The sequence below is a fragment of the Sciurus carolinensis genome, chromosome 2, assembly GCF_902686445.1.
Source record: "Sciurus carolinensis chromosome 2, mSciCar1.2, whole genome shotgun sequence".
NCBI lineage: Eukaryota > Metazoa > Chordata > Mammalia > Rodentia > Sciuridae > Sciurus > Sciurus carolinensis.
The window spans coordinates 164241411-164262714 of NC_062214.1; the positions used below are offsets into that span (position 1 = coordinate 164241411).

At 40.9% G+C, this 21304-nt stretch overlaps 1 protein-coding gene across 2 annotated transcripts in view; it reads left to right on the forward strand.

Annotated features, from left to right (window-relative positions):
- Positions 1–13864: 13864 nt before the first annotated feature.
- The window catches only part of Fntb (farnesyltransferase, CAAX box, beta), a 67311-nt gene continuing 59871 nt past the window's right edge, over positions 13865–21304 (forward strand). The window contains exon 1 of one of the 2 annotated variants that reach the window (XM_047540036.1): positions 13865–14105. In XM_047540036.1, coding sequence (XP_047395992.1) covers positions 13962–14105 — 144 coding nt within the window. In that variant the 5' untranslated portion in view covers positions 13865–13961. Of the gene's footprint in view, positions 14106–16858; positions 16980–21304 lie in introns of those variants that run through there. The other variant, XM_047540037.1, reaches the window with a different exon arrangement.

The window sequence follows — 21304 nt, forward strand, 5'->3', positions numbered from 1 at the left end:
AGTCTCTCTGCTTACCTGGGCTGTAAGAATATCCCAGAGATGAATATAGCCATAGGTGTTTTCTGCTGAGCTGAGGTCCAACCTGCTGTGACTGCAGAGAGTACAGAGCTCAAATTCAACTCAGTCAAACCCCTTTGGGTACTACAGCTACCTTACCACTGATCTGCACTGTAATGGTAAACACTCTCCACAGGTCTCCTTATTTGAGACCCTTAGTGACTCTCTGCTTGCTTCTGTCAGAGGAAGCAGGAAAGAAGATGCAAGCTGAGGTGGATTCCTCAGTCCAAGAGGGAATTTCATTTTGAAAGAAATGACTTTCCCTGGGCAAGACAGGAATAGAAGTGAAGTTTCCTAAATGAACCTAGAGGGGAAAATGTTCATACTTATTTTAAAAATTAAGGATACTTCCTCATACTGTGCTGACTTCAAATTCAGTAGCTTATATTGACTTAAAAAAATGGGGGAAGCTGGGCACAGTGGCCCAAGCCTGTAATCTCAGGAACTCAGAAGGCTGAGGCAGGAGGATTGCAAGTTCAAGGCCAGACTCAGCAATTTAGCAAGACCCTTAGCAACTTAATGAAAACCTGTTTCAAAATAAAAAATAAAAAGGGCTAGGGATGTAACTCAGTGGTAAAGCACACTTGGGTCTAATCCCTAGTACCCCTCCCTCCCGAAAAAAGGAGGAACCAGGTGTGGTGTGTGGTGACACACACCTGTAGTCTCAGCTACTTGAAAGGCTGAGAGGCAGGAGAAGAATTACTTGAGCCCATGAATTCAAGACTAGCCTGGGCAACATAGTGAGATCCTGTCTCAAAGAAAGGGTGTCAGGGTCTAGAAGTTCAAACTTCAATTATTTGTTCTCATCCTGGCTCAGCCACTTTCAGAGCCATTAAAGATCTCCTTCAATCTCAATACCTCCCCCCACCCCCACCCTCCTTCTCCTCTGTCTCTCTCTGTTCTGTGAGGTGGAGGAACTAAGATTTCAACAAAATTATCAAAAGAACCACATAGACCAATTGAGACAACAAAGTCCACTTTAACCAGGGTTTTTATAAATGAAACACCTAATTCCATTCCCTTTCTCCAGTCACTCACTGGGACACTTTGGTATTCTTCTCAGTTGTTGGACTAAGGCAAATTATAGTAGAATCAAGTGACATCTGAGGAATTGGTGCTGAATGTGTCTCCCAAGAAGCCTCCTAGAGTCAGACTCTCAATTATACTTTCTACCAGGAAAACAAGTCCCCCTGCTCACTCCTACCCTCACCCCAGTCACTCTGAGCATGCTCCCAAGGGTACTACTGTGGGATCTGCCATAGCAACAGCTGAATAACTGGAGAGATGCTCTGATAGGCAATCCACCCACTACTGAGACAACACAGTTGGCCCAGGGGGCTCCTCATTAGCAAAACCCCATGCCTTGGCCAAACCCACCCCCATGTGTCCCTAGGTGACTATAAGTAATATGCTCCTCTTACAGAAGGATTTCCATCTTCTAGAATTCGAAGAAACAGAACAGAAACCCCTGTCCCTATCATCTCAGTACTTCTTCCTTTCACATCCTTTTCCTTTTTTCTGATAAACAGAGACTACAACAGACTGGGAACCAAAGGGAAAAAACTTCTGATGGTAATTCATATTAATACAAAATGCGCCACAGCCCCATTTCAGTCTGTCCTCCACGTTCCAGCCACCACCTTCAGCACTACATTAGTTTGCTATGATCACCATAATAAAGTAACACAAAGTGAGTGGCTTAAATTACAGAAATTTATTTTCTCAAATTCTAGAGGTTAGAAATCTGAGATCAAGGTATTGGTAGGGTTGGTTTCTAGAGGTTTCTCTTGCTTTAGCTTATAGATGGCCATCTTCATGTTTACATGGTCTTCTCTGTCTGTCCTAATCACCCCTTCTTATAAGGACACCAACCCAAGATATTGGATTAGAGTTCACCTGTATGACCTTGTTTTACCTTAACTGCCTCTGTAAACGCTTTATCTCTAGAAATTGTAAACCAAGAAATCACAAATGAGGTTAAAATAAAACAAAAACCATTGCAGAATCGATTTGCAAATCTGGAAGCACAGGCTGAACTAAACGGAACTGGTGCCTTACCAAAGAGAAGTGGATGTGGATTCTCAACAAGGCCAGCAGTGGGTAACTGACATAAATGAGGACAGGTGTGAATTTTTTGTGTGTATTGGAACATCCAGGTCAAGAGGCAAAACTGGTCACTCTAGTAGTCTCAAACCTTGCATGATATTGTTAGATTCAGGAAAATGTTTCCTTTTGGCAGATTTGGTTCCTGATATGGTGTCTGTAAAGCACTCTTCCTTCTGTCAGGAAATCTCTAAGGCTCAGGATAAGATCTTTGCTTTTTTTCTTTTTTCTTTTCCTTTCTTACCATGCTGCAGCAATTTTTTTACTTTTATCAAAGTCTGAGGTAGTAGGGGTTAAGATTTCCACAAGAATTTTGGGGGGACACAACTCAGTTCATCACAAGGACCAAACCAGGAGCCTCATCAGGCATGATTTCCTGTGCACAGATAGTTTTTAGGAATAATTTCATTCTCTCACAGCAGGAAACAAAAGCTGTGGTAAATTTCTTGCAATTTCCTGGAAGGTGGTCTAGATATGGAGGATTTTGTAATGGGAAAATCTCAGAAGAGAGAGCTTTCCTTGTATAAGACTAGAATTGAGAGACATGACTAGCAACCACCAATCATATGTCATCTTTGAACTTTCAGTGTCAAAGTTAGGTTTGGGTAAGCAAGATATAATCTACAGTTGGGAATCTATGCGGGAATAAGTTGTTGCATGTATTAGTTAAGGTAATTCTAATTGCTATAACATATAAACCCCTAAATCTTAGGGGAACAAACATAAAGATTTATTTCCTTCTCACATGACATCTAGTGAGCAGCAAGATGGGAAGGGTGAACAGGTGGCTCTGTTTCACAGAGTTATTTAGGCACCCAAGATGTTAGAAACTCTGATATTTTCAACATGGGACTCCCACTGGGGAACTCAATTTAAAAGTGAGATGTTGGCTGGTGCACACCTGTAATCCCAGCAGCTTGGAAGCCTGAGGCAGGAGGATTGCAAATTCAAAGACAACCTCAGCAATTTAACAAGGCTCTAGAGAGCAACTTACCAAGACCCTGTCTCTAAATAAAATGGGTTAGGGATGTGGCTCAGAGGTTAAGCGCCCCTGGCTTCAATCCCCAGTACCAAAATAAATAAGTAAATAAATAAAAGCAAGATGTTTATTCATTCTAAGATTCGCCTTTCAGGAAGGGTCCAGGAGAATGCCCATTACCAAGGTCAAGGAAATACTCCATTCCACTTCCCGCACATGTCAAGATCACAGACTTTGCATTAGGGAGAAGGACTCTGCCAACAGAAGGGAGAGTTGACCTTGTAGTCTCAGATGAACAGACTACAGAAAGGCTGCTTGAAAGGAGTGGTACTGAAATACATTTCAAAGAGGTCACAGCATTTGTCCAGAAAATAATTTGGAATCTACAAAGGGATAGCATTTGGCCAGGAGAGTGAAAACACTGACAAAAACCTCTTTGTTAATTGAGATTTTTAGCTTTTCGAATGAGGCAGGAGTTCTTCTGACCATGGAGGGCTGCCCTAGGCACTGGCATCCAGCTGGCAGAAGGCAAGAGAGAAAATAGAGGATCAGAATCCAATAGAAGGTTTTTGAGGACCCTGCCTAGATGTGATGAATATTGCTTCTTCCAAATTCCATTGACCCAAGTGCTAAGGGCGCTTCGGGGCAGCTACTTTCCAGCTGCAACTCTCTCAATGAAAAAGGAGCAGACTCCAGTGGACAGTGAGCCTTTCTGCCACATATAAAGAAGGTTCATGGTTCACAGTGGCCTCCAACCCTAGATGTGCATTAGCATCACTTGTGGAACTTTAAAAAAATGCAAGTGGTGCCTAGTGTGGTGATGCAGCTGTCCAGAAGGGCTAGGCAGGACTGCAAATTCAAGGTCATTCTGGGCAACTTAGCAAGACCTGTCTCAAAAAAAAAAAAAAAAAAAAGTGTTGGGGGTTGCTGGGGATGTAGCTAGGTGGTACAGCACTTCTCTGGCATAAGCAAGTCCCTGGGTTCAATCATCAGTACTGGGGCGTGGGGGCAGGGGACATGTGCCTGAGCCAGTCCAGAGATTCTGATTCAGTAGGTTGGGCTGGTGCCTGGGGGGGACCTGTCTTTTTAAAGGTTTCACTGGTGATACCAAAGCACAGCCAATCTTTGGAGTCACAGTATACTCTGCAGTGTATACTTCTGGTACTGACTCTCAACAGTATTAAAAAACATTTCCCAGGGTTGGATTTATTTCATTTTGTTTGTTTTGCAGTGCTGGGGATCTTACCCAGGGCCTCCTGCGGGCTGGGCAGGTGCTCTACAACCCAGCTCCACCCCCAGCCCCTTCTCAGTTTGTTCAATGTCAACAATGTTATTTTAGTTGGCTTCAGTTCTGTATCTGCTGATGAAATAAATTTTCACCAAGATAAACCCAAACAGTACAGAGAGCAAATACTTAGGAGCAGGTTTTCAATAATGGAATATATGTAATGATAATAACATACTGTTTATTTCTTATCAACATAGGGCACACTAAAATAACACAGGTATGGAGAATTGGTAATTTGATTTCTGAGAAGCTCACAGTTGTTCTCTGTCCCATGTAATCATTATATTTAGAAAGCTATTCTTTCCATTTTTGGTGATTACAAACTTTTTATATTTCCTTTTAAGTGTGCTACCAAAAATAAGAATAAAAATAGAATTTCATGATTTCTAAATTCTAATGTAATCATTTAGAAATTATTACTGGGCTGGAGATGTATCTCAGTGGCAAAGCACTTGCCTAGTATGTGTAAGAACCTGGGTTCAAAACCCAGCACTGCAATTTTTTTTTAAATAAAAAATTATTACTGGATAATATTTGCTCTATTGAAAACATTGCTAAGCCAGGCACATACCTGTAATCCCAGCGACTTGGGAGGCTAAGGCAGGTGGATGGCAAATTCAAAACCAGCCTCAGCAATTTAGTCAGATGGTATCTCAAAAGAAAACATTAAAAAAAAAAAAAGGGCTGAGGATGTGATTCAGTGGTTATGCACCCCTTGGTTCAATCCCTGGTACCAAAAAAAAAAAAAAAAAAAAAAAAAAAAGAAAGAAAGAAAGGAAAAGAAAGAAAAGAAATTATTGCTAAACACAAATGTTATATATTAAAAGGCCATCTTCAGGATTGAGGCTATAGCTCAGTGGCAGAGTGCTTGTCTAGCACATGTGAGACTCTGGGTTTGATCCTCAGCACCACATAAAAATAAACAAATAAAATAAAGGCATGCTGTCCATTTACAACTACAAAAAAAAAAGTGTTTTAAAAAGTCATCTTCATTAAATATGTTAGAATTACTTTCTCCACCTATTTTCACACTATTTTTTATACATGTATTATGTCCTATTTTTGTTTATATGTTCATTTCATTTTATATTTAACATGTAGTTATGAGCTATATAATAATAAACAATTTCATAAATAGTTTCTGTATTAGATAATAAGCTCCTGAAGGCTAAGGCTAATGTTATACTCACTGTCATTATCTTCTACAGTATGTTACACAAACAAGCATTCAAATATTCATTACAATGGCTGGACAGAGTGGCGCGTGCCTGTAATCCCAGCAACTTGGGAGGCTGAGGCAGGAGGATTGCAAGTTTGAGGTCAGCCTCTGCGACTTAGTGAAATCCTATCATAAAATAAAATAAGAAAAGGGCAGAAGAATTTGGTTCAGTGGTAAATCACCTCTGTGTTTAATCCCCAGTACTGAAACATACACACACACACACACACACACACACAGGCTAATTACAGTGACTGGAAACCATACAAACCATCCATTTATTCAATGACATGTGCCAATGAACAAAACTTTCCCTGCCCTGAAGAGTGGTTATTCTAGTGGGGGGAAGACAGAGGAAAATGAAATACACGAAATTGAAGCAGAGGATGTGGCTCATTGTACGACACTCACCTAGTATACATGAGGCCCTGGCTTCAATCCCTAGCACCACCACAAAAACATAAAACAAACAAATAAAATAAATAAAACATGAAGTCTGTGATCTGATCATAAGTATGATGGAGAAAAATAAAACAGGGGCGTGGAATAAAGTATTACTGAAGGAGGGAGAGCACTTCGGTTTTACACAGGAAGGTCAGTAATGGCTTCAAGGAAGCTTGAATTAGACTGAAAAAAACAAACTTGAGTAAAAACCATAAGAAGTGAGGGGCAGCTGTGTGCACATCTGGAGGCAGAGCATTGAAAGGAGGGGGAGTAGCAGGCATGAATGCTCTGAGGTATGTACAGAGCAGCAGAGACCCTGGTGTGGTGGGGGGAGTGTATGTTGGGGGGGTCAGAGAGACAGAGTGACCAAGCCAGAGAGCATAAAAAGAAGAGTTCAGAGAAGTGGTTGGGGCACCTGGTTTGTTATTTTGAATTTGACTCAGTGAGACAAGAAGGAGGTTTTGAGGGAAAGGGTGACTTTTCTTATATTTAACAAGGTTCAGCCTGGCTTCTGTTTTGTCTCAATCCTTTCTGGCTACTGTAACAGAATACCATTAACTAGGTAGCTTATAAGCAACAGACAGTTATTTCTTGTCATTCTGGAGGCTGGGAAAGCCAAGATCAAGGTGCCTGTGGATTCAGTATCTCACATATCTCATGTAGGTCTACTTCCTGGTTCATAGAGGGTTCCTTCTCTCTCTGTCCTCACATGAAAGAAGAGGGTGAGGGAGTTCTCTGGGGTCTCCTTTTATAAGGGCACTAATCCCATTCATGAGGACTCCACCCTCATAACCTAATCATGTACCAAACACTCTCCTTCTTATACTCTCATATTGGGGATTAGGTTTCAACATATGAATTTGTGTGTGGCCAGCGTACACAAATGTTGAGTCTATATCAAGTTTATATCAGGAGCTAGGCATGGTGGCTCACCCCTGTAATTCAAGTGCCTCAGGAGGCTGAGGCAAGAAGATCACAAGTTCGAGGCCAGCCTCAGCAACTTAGTGAGACCATTTCAAAATAAAAAGAGCTGGAGATGGAACTTAGTAATAAAGTGCCCCTGGGTTCAATTCCCAGTACTCCTCCCAAAAAAGCTGGTATTAAGGCATGGGGGAGAAGAGTGAAAAAGGAAAATAGTTGGGTGGGAAGGAGGTAAGAATGGAGGAAAGAGGAACTGTGTAGAGGAAAAAGAGGGGTGGGAGGGGTGGGGGGAGGAAAAAATAACAGAATGAATCAAACACTATTACCCTATGTAAACGTATGACTACACAAATGGTATGCCTTTACTTCATGTACAAACAGAGAAACAGTATGTATCCCATTTGTGTACAATAAAAATAAATTTAAAAAAATAAATGGAAAAAAAAAAAAGGAAAATAGTTAAAAGATTAGTGTAAGACTCCAAATAACAGATGATGGTGGCTTGGGCCAGGAAATTGACAGAGGAATTGGTAGACAGAGCTCAGACTCTAGATATGTTTTGAATAGCATTTTGGGGTTGTAAAAGAGGAGGTATCAGTAACAGTTCCAAGGCATTTGGACTAACTAGAAGGATGAAGTTACAGCAACTGAAGTGGGGTAGACTTGAGTGCACAGATTTGGAAGGGAATCCAGTAGCTCTATTGTGGATGATGTTAAGTTTGAGATACCTATAAGATATCCAAGTAGAAATGCAAATAGGCATATGATATGAACGCTGGAGTTCAGGAGAGAGATCCAGACTGAAGACATAAATAGGGAGTTTTCAACCTACTGTTGGTATTTAAAACACTAAGACTGCCTGAGCTCACAGGTCAGTGAGTGCAGACGGAAAAGTCCAAGAACTGAATCCTGGGACACTCCAAAGTCTAGACGTGAGAGGAAACCCAGGGCAACACAACAAGCAGAAAGTGTTTTAAAGAGGGAATGACCAATTGTACAAATGCTGCTGGGAAGTCAAGTAGGAAGGCTTGAGATGGGTAACTGAGAACTGACGCTTGGAGTCAGCAATATGGAATTTAATGGAGACTTGATAAGAACTGATTAGGAAGCCAGATTAGAATGGATTCAGGAGAGAGTTGGAGGTAAGGAATTGGAGACGACAGTAGGGGAAACTCTCTCAAGGACTTTTGCTCTGAAAGCAAAGAGTAATGTGGAGGTAGCTAAAGGAGGAGTGGAATCAAGAGGGTTAAAAATATCTGCTCTATCCAGGCAAGGTGGCACACACCTGCAATTCCAGTGCTCCGGAGACTGAGGGAGGAGGATCACAAACTTAAGACCAGCCTCAGCAATAGACTGAGCCCCTGTCTCAAAATGAAAAAAAGGACTAAGGATTTAGCTCAGTGAATGGTAGAAGAGGCAGGGAGGCCCACCCTGCCCTCCAGCCTCCACAGGGCTTGGTGTCACTTGCCTATAGTTCTAGCTACTCCTGAGGCTGAGGCAGGAGGATGGCTTGAGCCCAGGAATTTTCTGGGCAAAGATCCCATCTCCTCAAATCAAAAAACTTCCCAGGAATGGAGAAATAGCATGTTTGGGGAGGATGGGCCGAGAGAAAATTTGGTTTTCAGAGACGCAAGGGAGATTTGGGGTGCTGTTTGTGATGGGGATGTGAGGAAAGCAGGAAGGGCTGCCCCAGGTAGGATCTGGGTCAGTCATTCCACCCAGAGGAATAAGAGGGACAAGGACCTCTGAGTTAGAAGGCCAAAATGACGACAGGAGAGCAAATGAGGGGGAGGAAATTAATTACCTAGCAGGATAATAGATGAGTTCTTTCCATTCTCCAAGTGTTCCGATATGTATTATTACACAGTTTCACAAGATATTAAAAGAAACAATTCATTTTGACACAGGGTTCCTGTGAGTCAAACCTACTCTCTGCTCCTGCACTAGAGTCGGAAGCGACCTCTAGTGGCTCATTTGGACCACTAATTTTTTTTTCTTGTTTTCTTGCTTGTGGAAGTACAAAATAGCAATGTCCACATTTTATATTATTATTATTATTTTTAAATCATCTGCATTTATTACTCTTTAAGCAGAATGCTGACTTGGGTACTACATATTTCCATTCACAAGCCTTACTGAGTTACTTTTTGAACGACTTTACAACACACATAGGGAGGTTTAAGTTTTGTACTCTAAACACTTTTCTTTGGAAAACAAGCCCTGGAGAGTTCCTCCCACCCAGCAAGCTGGTTCAGTGTAACACACTTGGTTCTAGAGGACTAGTACATGCACAGTGGGTAACTACAGGGATGAAGAGTTTAAAAAGCGGATCTTAACAAGATGAAACTCAAGCCATTGTAACAAATATTTTTCTTTTAAACATCAAGGTCTATATTGGAACACTTCAGGGACAAGATTTGGTCTGGTCTACTAAGAGATACAACTTGGTAGTGAACACTTCAGACAGAGTTAATGATAGGTTACATGTCTTAGAACAAACATCTCAACCTGTTAAAATAGCCAATGTGAAACTAGAAAAAGCATTACTAGCTCTGTTTTAGTGCCTAAAGTATCACAGTATCACTTAAAAGTACAAAGAAATCCTATCTCTCCTTAAGTAGTTACTGTCATGCCATATAGACTTTAATAAATGTCAACAAAAATGAACCAAAAAAAAAAAAAAATCCTTGAAAACATCAGAAATGAAGGTGAAGTTGGCACACGCCTGAGTGGCTCTCCAGACGCCTAGTCTACTTCTTCCATGAGCCATGTGCCGTCGTCTCCTTCCAGGGGCGGCATCTCTTCCATTACAGCTATATTATTTTTAAGGAAATATAATTCACAGTTAAATTTAGAAAGATAACATCGGACATTCGAGTAAAATAAACTCAAACCATCTGCAGTTCAATCTGGAGTTGGTATTAGTGTCACTAAGAATTTCCCCTCTAAATACATCACTGTCTCCAATACTGATGTTCATTCTGCTTCTTGGAGAAGTGATTTTATTAAATCCAGAGGAAGGACAACTGGCAGGCCATTGCTGATCCATGGCTGAATGATCGTCTTGATGTTTACATAGCGTACAAACTCCTTATATTTTTCATTGCTGGTTTCATTTGACTTTTTTGTCGTCAGTGGGTTTCCTCTGCCTGGGCTGTTCCCTCATCCTGGGCTAGTCAACTCATTTCCTCATCAGAGTCTCTCCAGCTCTTCTGGACTACCTTAGATCTCCCCTGCTTTGTAATCTTTCACCACTATGTGCTCCTTTCTGAAGCCTCATGCCATTTTCCCCACCTGTAATGAAACTGGCAATTCTGCAATTATTGTTTAGTGTCTGTTCTTTTGGTAAATCACGACACTTTTAAGGGCAGAGACTGTGTCTGGTTTGTTCGCCACTGTTTCCTTAAACATTTAGCTCAGTACTCAGCATACAACCAATACTCAATAAGCATTTATTGAATGAACAAACACTATTCTGCAGGAGATACTTACCAGGCTCCTGTTAACATCTTTTGGATTCCACTCCAGAGGAAACTGCATTTCAGAAATGGATTCTATTTATAAACTATAATTGGAAATTGTTTTAGGTGCACCTGAGACAGATGCAATAATTTGTTAAAAAACCATTCCAACTATTCTTTCAATAGCTTAATATGTAGGATCGAAATGTTAAATTTCTAGCCCATTTTTCCACCCCCAATACTGAGAATTGAATTTAGGGCCTCGTGTGCCAGGGTCCAGCCCTAGCAGTGGTCGGGGGTCCTAGGTGGATGGGAGGCGTCGGCACGGTGGAGAAACAGCAGACAGAAACACCAAGTGTTCTGAGGCAGAATCTAAATCTTTATTTTTCTGCCAGCCTTTTTATAGATATTTTTCTTTAGTAATGATTATATCATTTTATGGTTAGTTTAAAGTAAGAAAAACCTTCAAAAGTACAATCTATGTTTCTTCTCAAAGTACACATTCCCTCTGTATGACAACCCAGACCAAAACAACCTTATTTCCCAGCTAGATTAAAACAACCTTGTCTCCCAGTTAAATTGAGGGCACCATGATCTGCCAACCTTCAACCTTCAGAACAAACACGTCACTAGATTTTCTGAGAAACCACCCCCACCATGAACTCCAGTGTTTAACAGTGAAAAGCTTTTACTATTATTAACAAAGGGCAAAGAAATCAACTTACAGTTAATATTTAGTCTATTCTATTTCATTTAATGGAAGACTACAATCTTATTTTGATTCTCAAAGAATTAGACTAAACATAGGAAAAACACAAATTATATTTATGACTAACCTAAATATTTTTATTATGTAAAGTATCTCTAGAATCAACTATTAAAACTAGGAAAGCAACAAAGGCTAAACACAGCATCCAAGCTCAGAGGAATGCCTCTTTATCCATCTATATTTAGAAATTATTATACCAAAGCAATCACAGGGTCCTTTTAACTCAAGCATAGCTACAATTGTTTATTTTCATATAATTTATCTATGTATTACTATTAAATTTTTATTGTGTACTATTTGTGTCCCAATACAGTAAAACCTTCCCAATAAGTTTCTAATGATATATTGGTTATTAATATTAAAAAGCAACTACACATGGAGATATGCCATGCCTATGGCCCCCAAGAGGGAGGATGATCAACAGAACTGTATCAAATGTTGAGTCCTCTATTCCAACAGAACCGTGTCAAGTGTCGGAGTGGCAGGAAATAGATGTAGCACTCGTGTATGCCAGGCAAGCACTCTACCACTAAGCTACATCCCTGGCTCTTTTTAAATTTTATTTTGAAAAAGGTTCTCACTAAATTGCCCAAGATGGCCTTGAACTTGCCATCCTCCTGCCTTGGATTCCTGAATAGTTGGGATATGGGTACTTGCCGCTGCCCTGGCAAGTTTCTCTCTCTAAAGCAAAGCAAATCTTTACAAAGAAGAATCCTTAGATATGACCCCAAAACTTACTGGATTTGTTTTTCAAAACAGAACTACGGGAGATAAATAAGAGGCCAATACAGAGGGGAGTATAATAAGATCATTTCACATTGCACAGCCATATCCATGATCCTAACCCACAGTCCCACTTATTCCCAGACATGGTAACATTTTGGTGCACAGGTCTCAACATAGCAACAGTACCACCAAGATGGGCTTGTGATAGTGCTTGCCCACATGAAGTCTTTATGACATCCAGCCTCATCTTTGGAATCCTTCTGAGTACTTTTACTATTATCAGAGACAGATAGCCAGTTGTGAAATATCATACTGGTCTATATTCCCTGAATTCTAGACATGTGACTTGAATCACGTGTGAAGAGAGTAAAGTGCTCTGAGCAGAAATAATTTGTGTCTATCTGGATCATTTGCTTCTGAATATATATACATACACATTTATATATATATGTGTGTATATATACACATATGTATACACAATATATAAACATACATACATACACATACATAGCGCACATGTATGTGTATGTGTACATGCTGCTGGGGACTGAACCCAGGGCCTTGCACAAACTAAGCACATACTCTACCATTGAGCAACACCCCCAGCCCCTGAAACATTTATTTTCTAATTATCTCCCACAACTCCCATTCTAAATAATTTAATCTCTTGGTATTATAATTTTGACATATTTGTTTTTTGCTTTTGCAGAACTAGAACTTGAACTGAGGAGCACTAGCCCATTGAGTCACACCCCCCAACCCCCTCCCCCTTGTTATTTCCTATTTGGGGACTGGGTTTCACTAAGTTGCCCAGGCTGGCCTTGAACTTGTGATCCTATAAAATAGCTGGGATGTTGTAATCCTTTTCATTATAGGCCCTGAAAAAGATTCTTTTGCTGTTCAAAAGTAACATTTTTTCCTAAGTTCACTACTTTAACCTTGTTTTTATGGGAGCATATATGATGATTAAGCCCACTCAATAAGAACTTCTTTTGTTCTGGTATTTTCAGATTAACTATCAGAATTAATACAAGGATACTATATAGGTATATTTGGGGGATGCTCTCTCAAACTTGCACTCCCTTCTTGAGGTTTTTTTCTCAGCTTAAATGTTATGTTCTGAGAGAGGCTTGGCCTGACCACCCAATCTAATTAACTGAGCTCTTACATCCTTAGTCTGTCATGGATTGTTATTTTTTTTATACCATTTTTATAAGTCACCATATATTTGTGTTCACTAATTCTGTCTATTCCTTTAAAATGTAAGGTTCCCAAGGGCAGGGACCTTGTTTGCTTTGTTCACTTTTGTATTTCTCAGGCCTAGCACAATTCTTTGCATGTAGTAGATACTCCATGAACATTTGTTGATTGAGTTAATATTTCTTTGGTTGTTTCACTTATGCTTGTTCTACCATGTTTTAGTTCTTACTACTGTACTGTTACTCACAAGGCGGTAGGAGAAGATTATAATGCCCCTTCCCTCCATCACTGGGTACTGAAATGGCAATTCTGCTCATTTGCTGAGAAGCTACTGGCTTCTCTTGGGAGACCCCAAAGTGCACAATGATTCTAGTAATAGTGTGACTGAGGCAATCAGGAGAGCTGTCAGAAATGCTTTTAAAGTTACATTCATTGGATTCTTGGGTACCCTAAACCGTACACTACTGAATTACAGAATAAGCAGAATGCTGACGTTTTTTAAAATTTGCATAACGAATCGAGGCATCTTAACGCCATCTCTATGAAATGAAATTCAGATGTACACATCCTTCGCTCCGGGAAGCTGAGTTCTTGCAGCAATTCGTCTGCCCAATGGGGGGCGGCAGCATCCTAGTAACTCACTCCCTGAAGATGTGTAGGTGGGAGGAGAGATTCGCGTTCAAAATCTTTTTGACTCTACCCACACTCCGTAGCGCCTTAGCCCGCTCGAGTTTCAATGCGCGTTGTTGCTGGACGAAGCGGAGTCCTATACACCGCCCGCTGCTCTCCTGATCATGGCTTCTCCGAGTTCCTTCACCTACTATTGCCCTCCATCTTCCTCCCCTGTCTGGTCAGAACCGCTGTACAGTCTGAGGCCCGAGCACGCGCAGGAGCGGTTGCAGGACGACTCGGTGGAAACAGTCACGTCCATAGAACAGGTGAGGTGGCAGGACTGGGCGAGGCGCCCGCGCGGGGGCTTCTGGGAGCGGCAGTCTCGTCCGCCCGGCCGCCCGGGTGCGGAACTCGGCGCGGAACTACGCCTCCCACAGTGCACCGCGGCGCCCTCTCTGGCATGCTCTGGGCGCCCAGGCTGGGGCTTCAGAGTGCAGCGTTTGTGGGGCCAGGTTGGGGAGGGGTCTTTGACAGAGTTGAGCTTGGAGGAGAGGACGCACCAGGGTGTTCTCTGCCTGAGAGTGGAGTGAGCCTGTTCGGTGCCTAGAGCCCGCCACAGCCCGGTTGGATCAGTCAGTCCACTCCATACTACTGGGACGTCGGGAGGTTACCGACAGTGCACTTTCCCCAACCTGCTTGCAGTTTCGGGACACCGAGAGAACAGAACGGCCAGACTGCGTTATGCCATTCCATAATCTGTTTAACTTCTGACCTACGGTGCCAGGTTGGGGCCTGCCTCGTGATGGGTATTTTGGTGGCTATTTGGGCACCAGTTATGTTTTGGACACAATATTAAACGCTGGAAATACAAAGAAATGAAGCAGCTTTTGGCCAGGAACCTGGTTGGGAAGACAGGCAGGAGACAATACAGTTTGGAAGATGCTAAAATAAATGTACGAATTTTGGACGATTTCTCGTTCACTAAGGCCTAGAGATAGAATTGAAACTATCATTTTGAAAAGTGAGAAACATGTAGTGAACTAGTTTCATTTTTATTCTCATTCCCCAATTGGAATCGTTCCCAAATTGTTATTGTAGAGCCGTTTAACCATCTGTTACTAGGAGAAGTGGTGAGGATGATTCTTTTTAGCACTAACAAATAAACATCCTGCTGCTTACTAAAATAAGATCTCTTAGTAAGATCAGTCCTCAGGCTTATTAACCTTGAAAGGGAACTGCTTTATTTTTCATACCCAAACCTGGGAGCGTCTATGTAGGCAAAATTAATAGCAGTAATTATTTTACTATACAGTTAGGAGTTTACATACAATTATACATTTATAACAAAACAAGGGCTTGAATGCATGGTTATATGTTTAGAAGCAGAGGGAATATTTCATGCTTCACGGGTTTTAGAGTAGGAAAGGAAACCCTTTTTAATCTAGCTTTTCAGGTTAGTCAGTGTATCCTACAAAAGTCTTTTGGGAAAGAGCGCAAAGAAATCTCCCATCAGTGAAAAACCTGCAGGATCTTTGCAGTGTTCCTAAGTGATGAATTGTTGAATTGATTGAGGATAATCCTTTTTCTTTTGATTTGACATTAGACTATTAAATTATCTTTTCTTTTTCTTTTTTCCTTCTCATCCCTGATGTTACTTTTTATGTGGTTAACTGAATTGACCTAGAAGATAAGCTCAGGCAGAAAAGGAAATCAGAAGTTGGTCTGTTAATGAAGAGGTCAATACAGAGACTTCTATAGGTTGAGAAGCAAATTAAAAACAGGGACATTATAAGGAGCTTTTCTAATCTGCGCGCTCTCTCTTTTTTGTATACTGCTTTTTTTTTTTTCCTGCTCAGTAAATTGCTGAAGTTCCTATCTACTTAGTCCTATGTGGAAAACACCAATAGTTAGGGTCTGAGTAGGTGTAATGAGCAATGCAAAAATGGATATAAGGTCTTTCATCTTAAAAAGAGTAGGCCAAGGCCAAGGCCAGGACTGAGAGAGGATGCTAGGTCCTGATATGTTATTATAGAGCATCTTTCAGACATGGGCCCAAAGGTATGATAGGTAGTAGCGCATCTTATATTTCTTTTCCATGTCACAATTAGGTCACATTTTTTAAAATTTAAAATTATATTTATATATATATATTTTAGTTGTTGATGGACCTTTATTTTATTCATTTATATGCAGTGCTGAGAATTGAACCCAGTGCCTCACACATGCCAGGCAAGTGCTCTACCACTGAGCCACAACCCCAGCCCCAAATAGCTCACATTTTAGGTCTAGGATGAATAGTTGCAGTTAGTAGAAAGAAATGTGGTATCTCATTCTGTGGTTTTCTCAGTGTTTTAATGATCATTATAGCAATCATTTATTTGGCCCCAGCACTATATTGAATGTTCTCTGTACATTGTTTCATTCATTCTTACACATTTTACAAATGAGAAGACTGAGGTTAGAGAAGTATGAGGTTGGCAAATTGGTGATGATACATTCATCAGAAACTCCATCCTTATTAGGAAATCCTAGAGTTGTTTACAGAGGATGCTCTTATTTTTTTGGTTTTGACTGAGGCTTCCATATGTTAACAGGATTTACTGACTGCTCAGTTTTTTACCATTGTAATAAAAACAAATACTTGTCATTTGTTTCCTTTCTGAGTATCAGGAGACTTTATTTGTTAGACAATAATTTGACAAGGGCAGTTTAACCCATAGACAATGGAAAGAGCACTTTGCTATGGGGTCCTTCTGTTCCATTCATTCATTTAAGAAATATTTGATTGACTTATGTGCCAGGCACTGTTCTAGGCACTTGGCATAAGTCAATGAACAGAGAAAATTGATTTGATGTTTTTAGGAAACTTTTGTTCCAGGCCAGAAAGACATCAATTAAAAAAGAAAAAATGTAGGGCTAGAGGTGTCATTTAGTGGTAGAGTGCTTCCCTGGCATACATGAGGCCCTGGATTAATCCCCATCTCCACCAGCACCACAAAACAAACAAATAGACAAGCTGTGGAGAACAATAGAGCAGGAAAACAGGAGGTGTTCTAGGAATGGTGTAATATAAAACTGATGTTACATTTGAACTGAGATCTGAGGCATGTGAAGGAATGAGTTATACATGGATCTGGCAGAAGAGCCTTCTGGGGAGAAAAAGCAGCAAGTGCAAAGGACCTGAGGCAGGTGTGTGCTTGGTGAGTAAATGGCTTAGTTAAGAAGAGAGTAAGAGAGGAAATGGGATCACATAGAGCCTTATAGGTTGTTTAAGTATTTTAATAAAAGACCCTGATTCAGATGGGAAACCACTTGACTAGACAGCGTTCGTTTATCTCCTAGAGTCACTGGGTGCTTTTCCACCCAACTCTTGGGGCACATCAGGTTCCCTTGCCTAGTGCTGCTGGTTGTATTGGGATGTGGAAATATTGTTAGAAGGTGAGAAAGAGGAAGAATACAGTGTATTTCTTCTCCTGCAGCGTTGTGTAGGCTAGAGTTTCCTTAGACTGAAGGTCACATCTCTCAGATATCTTTTCCATAGAGTTCCCTATCTCCCTTTCCACTCCTTTTCTTCACACCTCAGGTTTGAAGGGATCCAGTGTCCCTGAGTTCCCAGCTTCCAGATGCTGTACTCTCCCTGTGGGTTCTCAACACCTGCCCACACCTTTTTAAACAGTTCCTGTGTAAATTCTCCTCGATTTACCCACTTTGTGCCATCTGTTTCCTGCCAGGACTCAATGATCCACGATCAGAGGGTTTTGAGCAGAGAAATGACACAGTCTGACTAGCAATTTAACAGGCTCATTTAGGTTACTGTCAAGAGCAGATAGTGGGGAGGTGAGGGTGAATGCAGGGAAACCAGTTAGGAGGCTGCTGCAATATCTTGGGTGAGGTTATGACAGCTTACCTCACAGTGCCGTTAATGGAGTTAATGAGGAATGGTAGTTTTTGACAGTCTCTCCCTTGACAAGTGTTTTGTGGTGGATGTGATGCAGGGAGGGCCTTTTATGACTCCAGAAAGCAAGATGGTTGTGTTGTTAGAGCCTGCCTTCTGTGTCGTGCATCTGGAATCACCCCATTGCAAGCACTGATTCAGGCCAGCAGGGTGATACTGATAGTCTGCACGATAGCAGCCTGTATAGCAGCCTTGCCCAAACAGTTGCTTACGATAGATACTACTCCTGTTTTTCTTTTAGTTTGCCCTTGAACAGGGGCCAAACCCTCCTCCACTTAAAATGACACAATGTTGTTAGACAGCATTCAGTCAAGTGACAATCAACGCTGAGGGGACAATAAAAGAGTTATTAGTCTTAGTTCCTGCTCTCAAAATTCTTTTCTCTCAGGGAAAAAAAAGGATGCCTGAATCAATTACAGAGTGCTGAATTATTATTGCATTGCACGGGAAATGGAAGAGAGCCCTGTGGCCTGAGAAGCTTAGGATGACTTCCTGGACAACGTGGAACTGGGGTGGGGCACTACAGGGTGGAGTTGGGGGGCAGCCATTTCAGTAGGATGACCCTGTAGGAGGAAAGACTCAGGCTTGCCTGAGGACAACAAGGATGATGGCCTCCCCAGAATGGAGGGCGCAGGTCAGACGTGGTAGGAAATGAGGTCTGCTGAGGGGGTGTTGAGAGCAAGGTTGACGTGCTGACCTCAAGTCGTGGGCAGTAGGCCATCATGGCCAAGGTCAGCGAGTTCCAGGAGAGAAGCCTGGCTTCCCTCTGTTTACTTGCTTCATGGTATAGTCTCTGAAAGATGAGTAAGTGGAGGTGGAACAAGTTGCTCAATATGATCAAACTTCCCAGTTTTTTATGCCTCTGATAGAAGGAACCACAGCTCTGCTTGGTGAAGTGCTCATGAGGCTAACTATGTGAATCAGTTTTATTTTTATTAAAATTTAATACATACCATATTGTCCAACTATAAGGCAGTCTCAGAGATCAGATTTTCCTTAAGAAAAAGTTCTCCAAATGTTTTTTGGTCAAGTTAAAGATACTTTTACTTTTAGGTCTATGAGTGAACAAATCAAAAGCCTACTGATAGAATTATGTTTAAATTTAGGTACCTAGAGGCTAGGGATGCAGCTCAGTTGTAGAACATTTCCTTAGCATGTGAGAGGCCCTAGGTTTCATCCCTAGCATTGTGAAACTAACTAATAACCAATTTAAAAATCATACTTGCTGGGGATGTAGGTCAGTGGCAGAGCACTTGCCTACTATGCTTGAGGCCCTGGACTTGGTCCCTAGCCCTGTAAATAAATAAATAAATAGATAAAATCACATACTTTATAAACTAATACTAATTTAGAAATATTGTTTTCCCTTCTCTTATTCATAAGATGTTTTTCTTCAGACTTTACATGTATCTTTTTTTTTTTTTAAACATCCCTAGCCCACCTACCACCTTTTCTTTATTTTTGCAGTACTGGGGAATGAACCCAGGGACACTCTACCACTGAGCTACATCCCCATTCCTTTTTATTTTTTTCTTTTGAGAAAGGTTCTTTGCTAGGTTACCTCAAACTTGTGATCCTCCTGCCTCGACCTCCTGGATAACTGGGATTACAGGCGTTCACCTCTCTGCCCACCTTTCACATGCATCTTTACCTTCAGTATTTCAGTCATCTCTGGAACCACTTTTTTGAGTAAGCCAATGTTTTTCCAGACCACATATTCAGGTCCTTGAATGTCCTTTTTGAATATGAGTAGGATAATTATCATTGAACATTTTATCCCAAGTTACAAGTATCCACTTGTATAACATTAGAATTATTTTTCACAGTGTGTCCAGTTGGTGAATGTTATGATCATCACAACTTAACCACTTTGTTACTTTTTAAAATGATCTTTGACAACTGGGCTTGGTGGCTCATACCTGTAATTTTAGTGGATGGGGAGGCTGAGGCAGGAGGATCACAAGTTTGAGGTCAGCCTCAGCAACTTATTGATACCCTGCCTCAAAATTTTAAAAAAGGGTGGGGATCTGGGGAGCATAATGGTGCAGTGCCACTGGATTCAATCCCCAGCAGTTTAAAAAAAGAAAGAAAGAAAGACAATGAAAGGCTAGTTTAAACTGGTTAACTTACACATGGAAGTGAGAATTTACTGGAATAATTGCTAAATTAGTGTATAATTTGTCTTCTTTCATTAATACCATTAGCCAAGGCAGCCGGAACTAGACCTGTCTGAGGTTGTTTTAGGCTGCTGCTTCATCCTCACATGGAGCTATTTATTCAAAATAAGGACAGTGAAAGAACTCCCTACACAAGAAATGCTTTTGTAAATATTTGATTGTAAAGTGACCTGTTTTTTCTGAGGGATAAAATTTTTTAGGAAGAATCTTGCCCTGTAATTATCATATTAATGATTCTTTTATCACAGCTTACGCAGAAATCTGGATTTCAGGTAGCAAATCTGCTTTCTGGAATAGTCCTCTGGGAAAGCAGAGGAGATATAGGAAGAAGGGAAGTGATGGCCCATGGCAAGAAAGTTGATGCATTAGGAGATTGTCTTTATTTATTTATTTATTTATTTAGTATCAGGGATTGAGCCCAGGGGTGCTTAACCACTGAGTCACCTCTCCAGCCCTTTTATATATTTTATTTAAAGACAGGGTCTTGCTGAGTTGCTTAGGGCCTCCCTAAATTGCTGAGGCTGGCTTTGAACTCGAGATCCTCCTGCCTGTTCCTTCTGTGCTGCTGGGATTGTAGGTGTGCCCCACCCCGCCTGGTGAGATTGTCTTTAGATAAAAGCTATGAAAGAGAAAGTACCAAATGCATTTGTTGGTTTTTATCACTTGTTGGTGAATAGAAATTATTCTGTGCTTCTGTTGATTGGTTTTCTAGGGAAAAAAATCCATGAGACATCTTTTAAGCAGGGTTGTCAAGAATGTAGGCAGATGGTTATATCTTCATTTATTTTTTGCCATGGCATCAAAATCTGGGGGACTTCAGTGCAGATACTTAATCTCTAGCCCCTAGAATCTAACACAGTCTCTCTCCATTGTTAAAAAGCCCATATTATTTACATGTGTATACATATATAAATCCATATGTGAGTTTACAGTATGTATTTTAAAGATATATGTTGGTATAGTATTTGTGTACACACACACACAAACTTCAGTAAATTTAATAGCACTCTGTACATAGAAAGACCCAGCCCTCGCTCTGTCAAGCAATATAAACTTCTGCCAAAATAGTATACCTTAACTCTGAGCTCTTGTGTCCCATTTTTGCTATATGCTAAGTAATCAGTTACTTCATAGCGTTAGGAAGTGAGAGATGTACTATTAGGATTAACATTTGTTACGTTATTCATTAAATTGGTTTGTGAGGGCTGACCAGGGGACCTATCAGGTATTACATTGTTGGTTTTTTTTTTGGCATAGATGGACACAATACCTTTATTTATTTTTATGTGGTGCTGAGAATCAAATCTAGTGCCTCACACGTATGAGGCAAGAGCTGTACCACTGAGCCACAACCCCAGCCCCTATTACATTGTTTTGATGGGAAAACAAATGA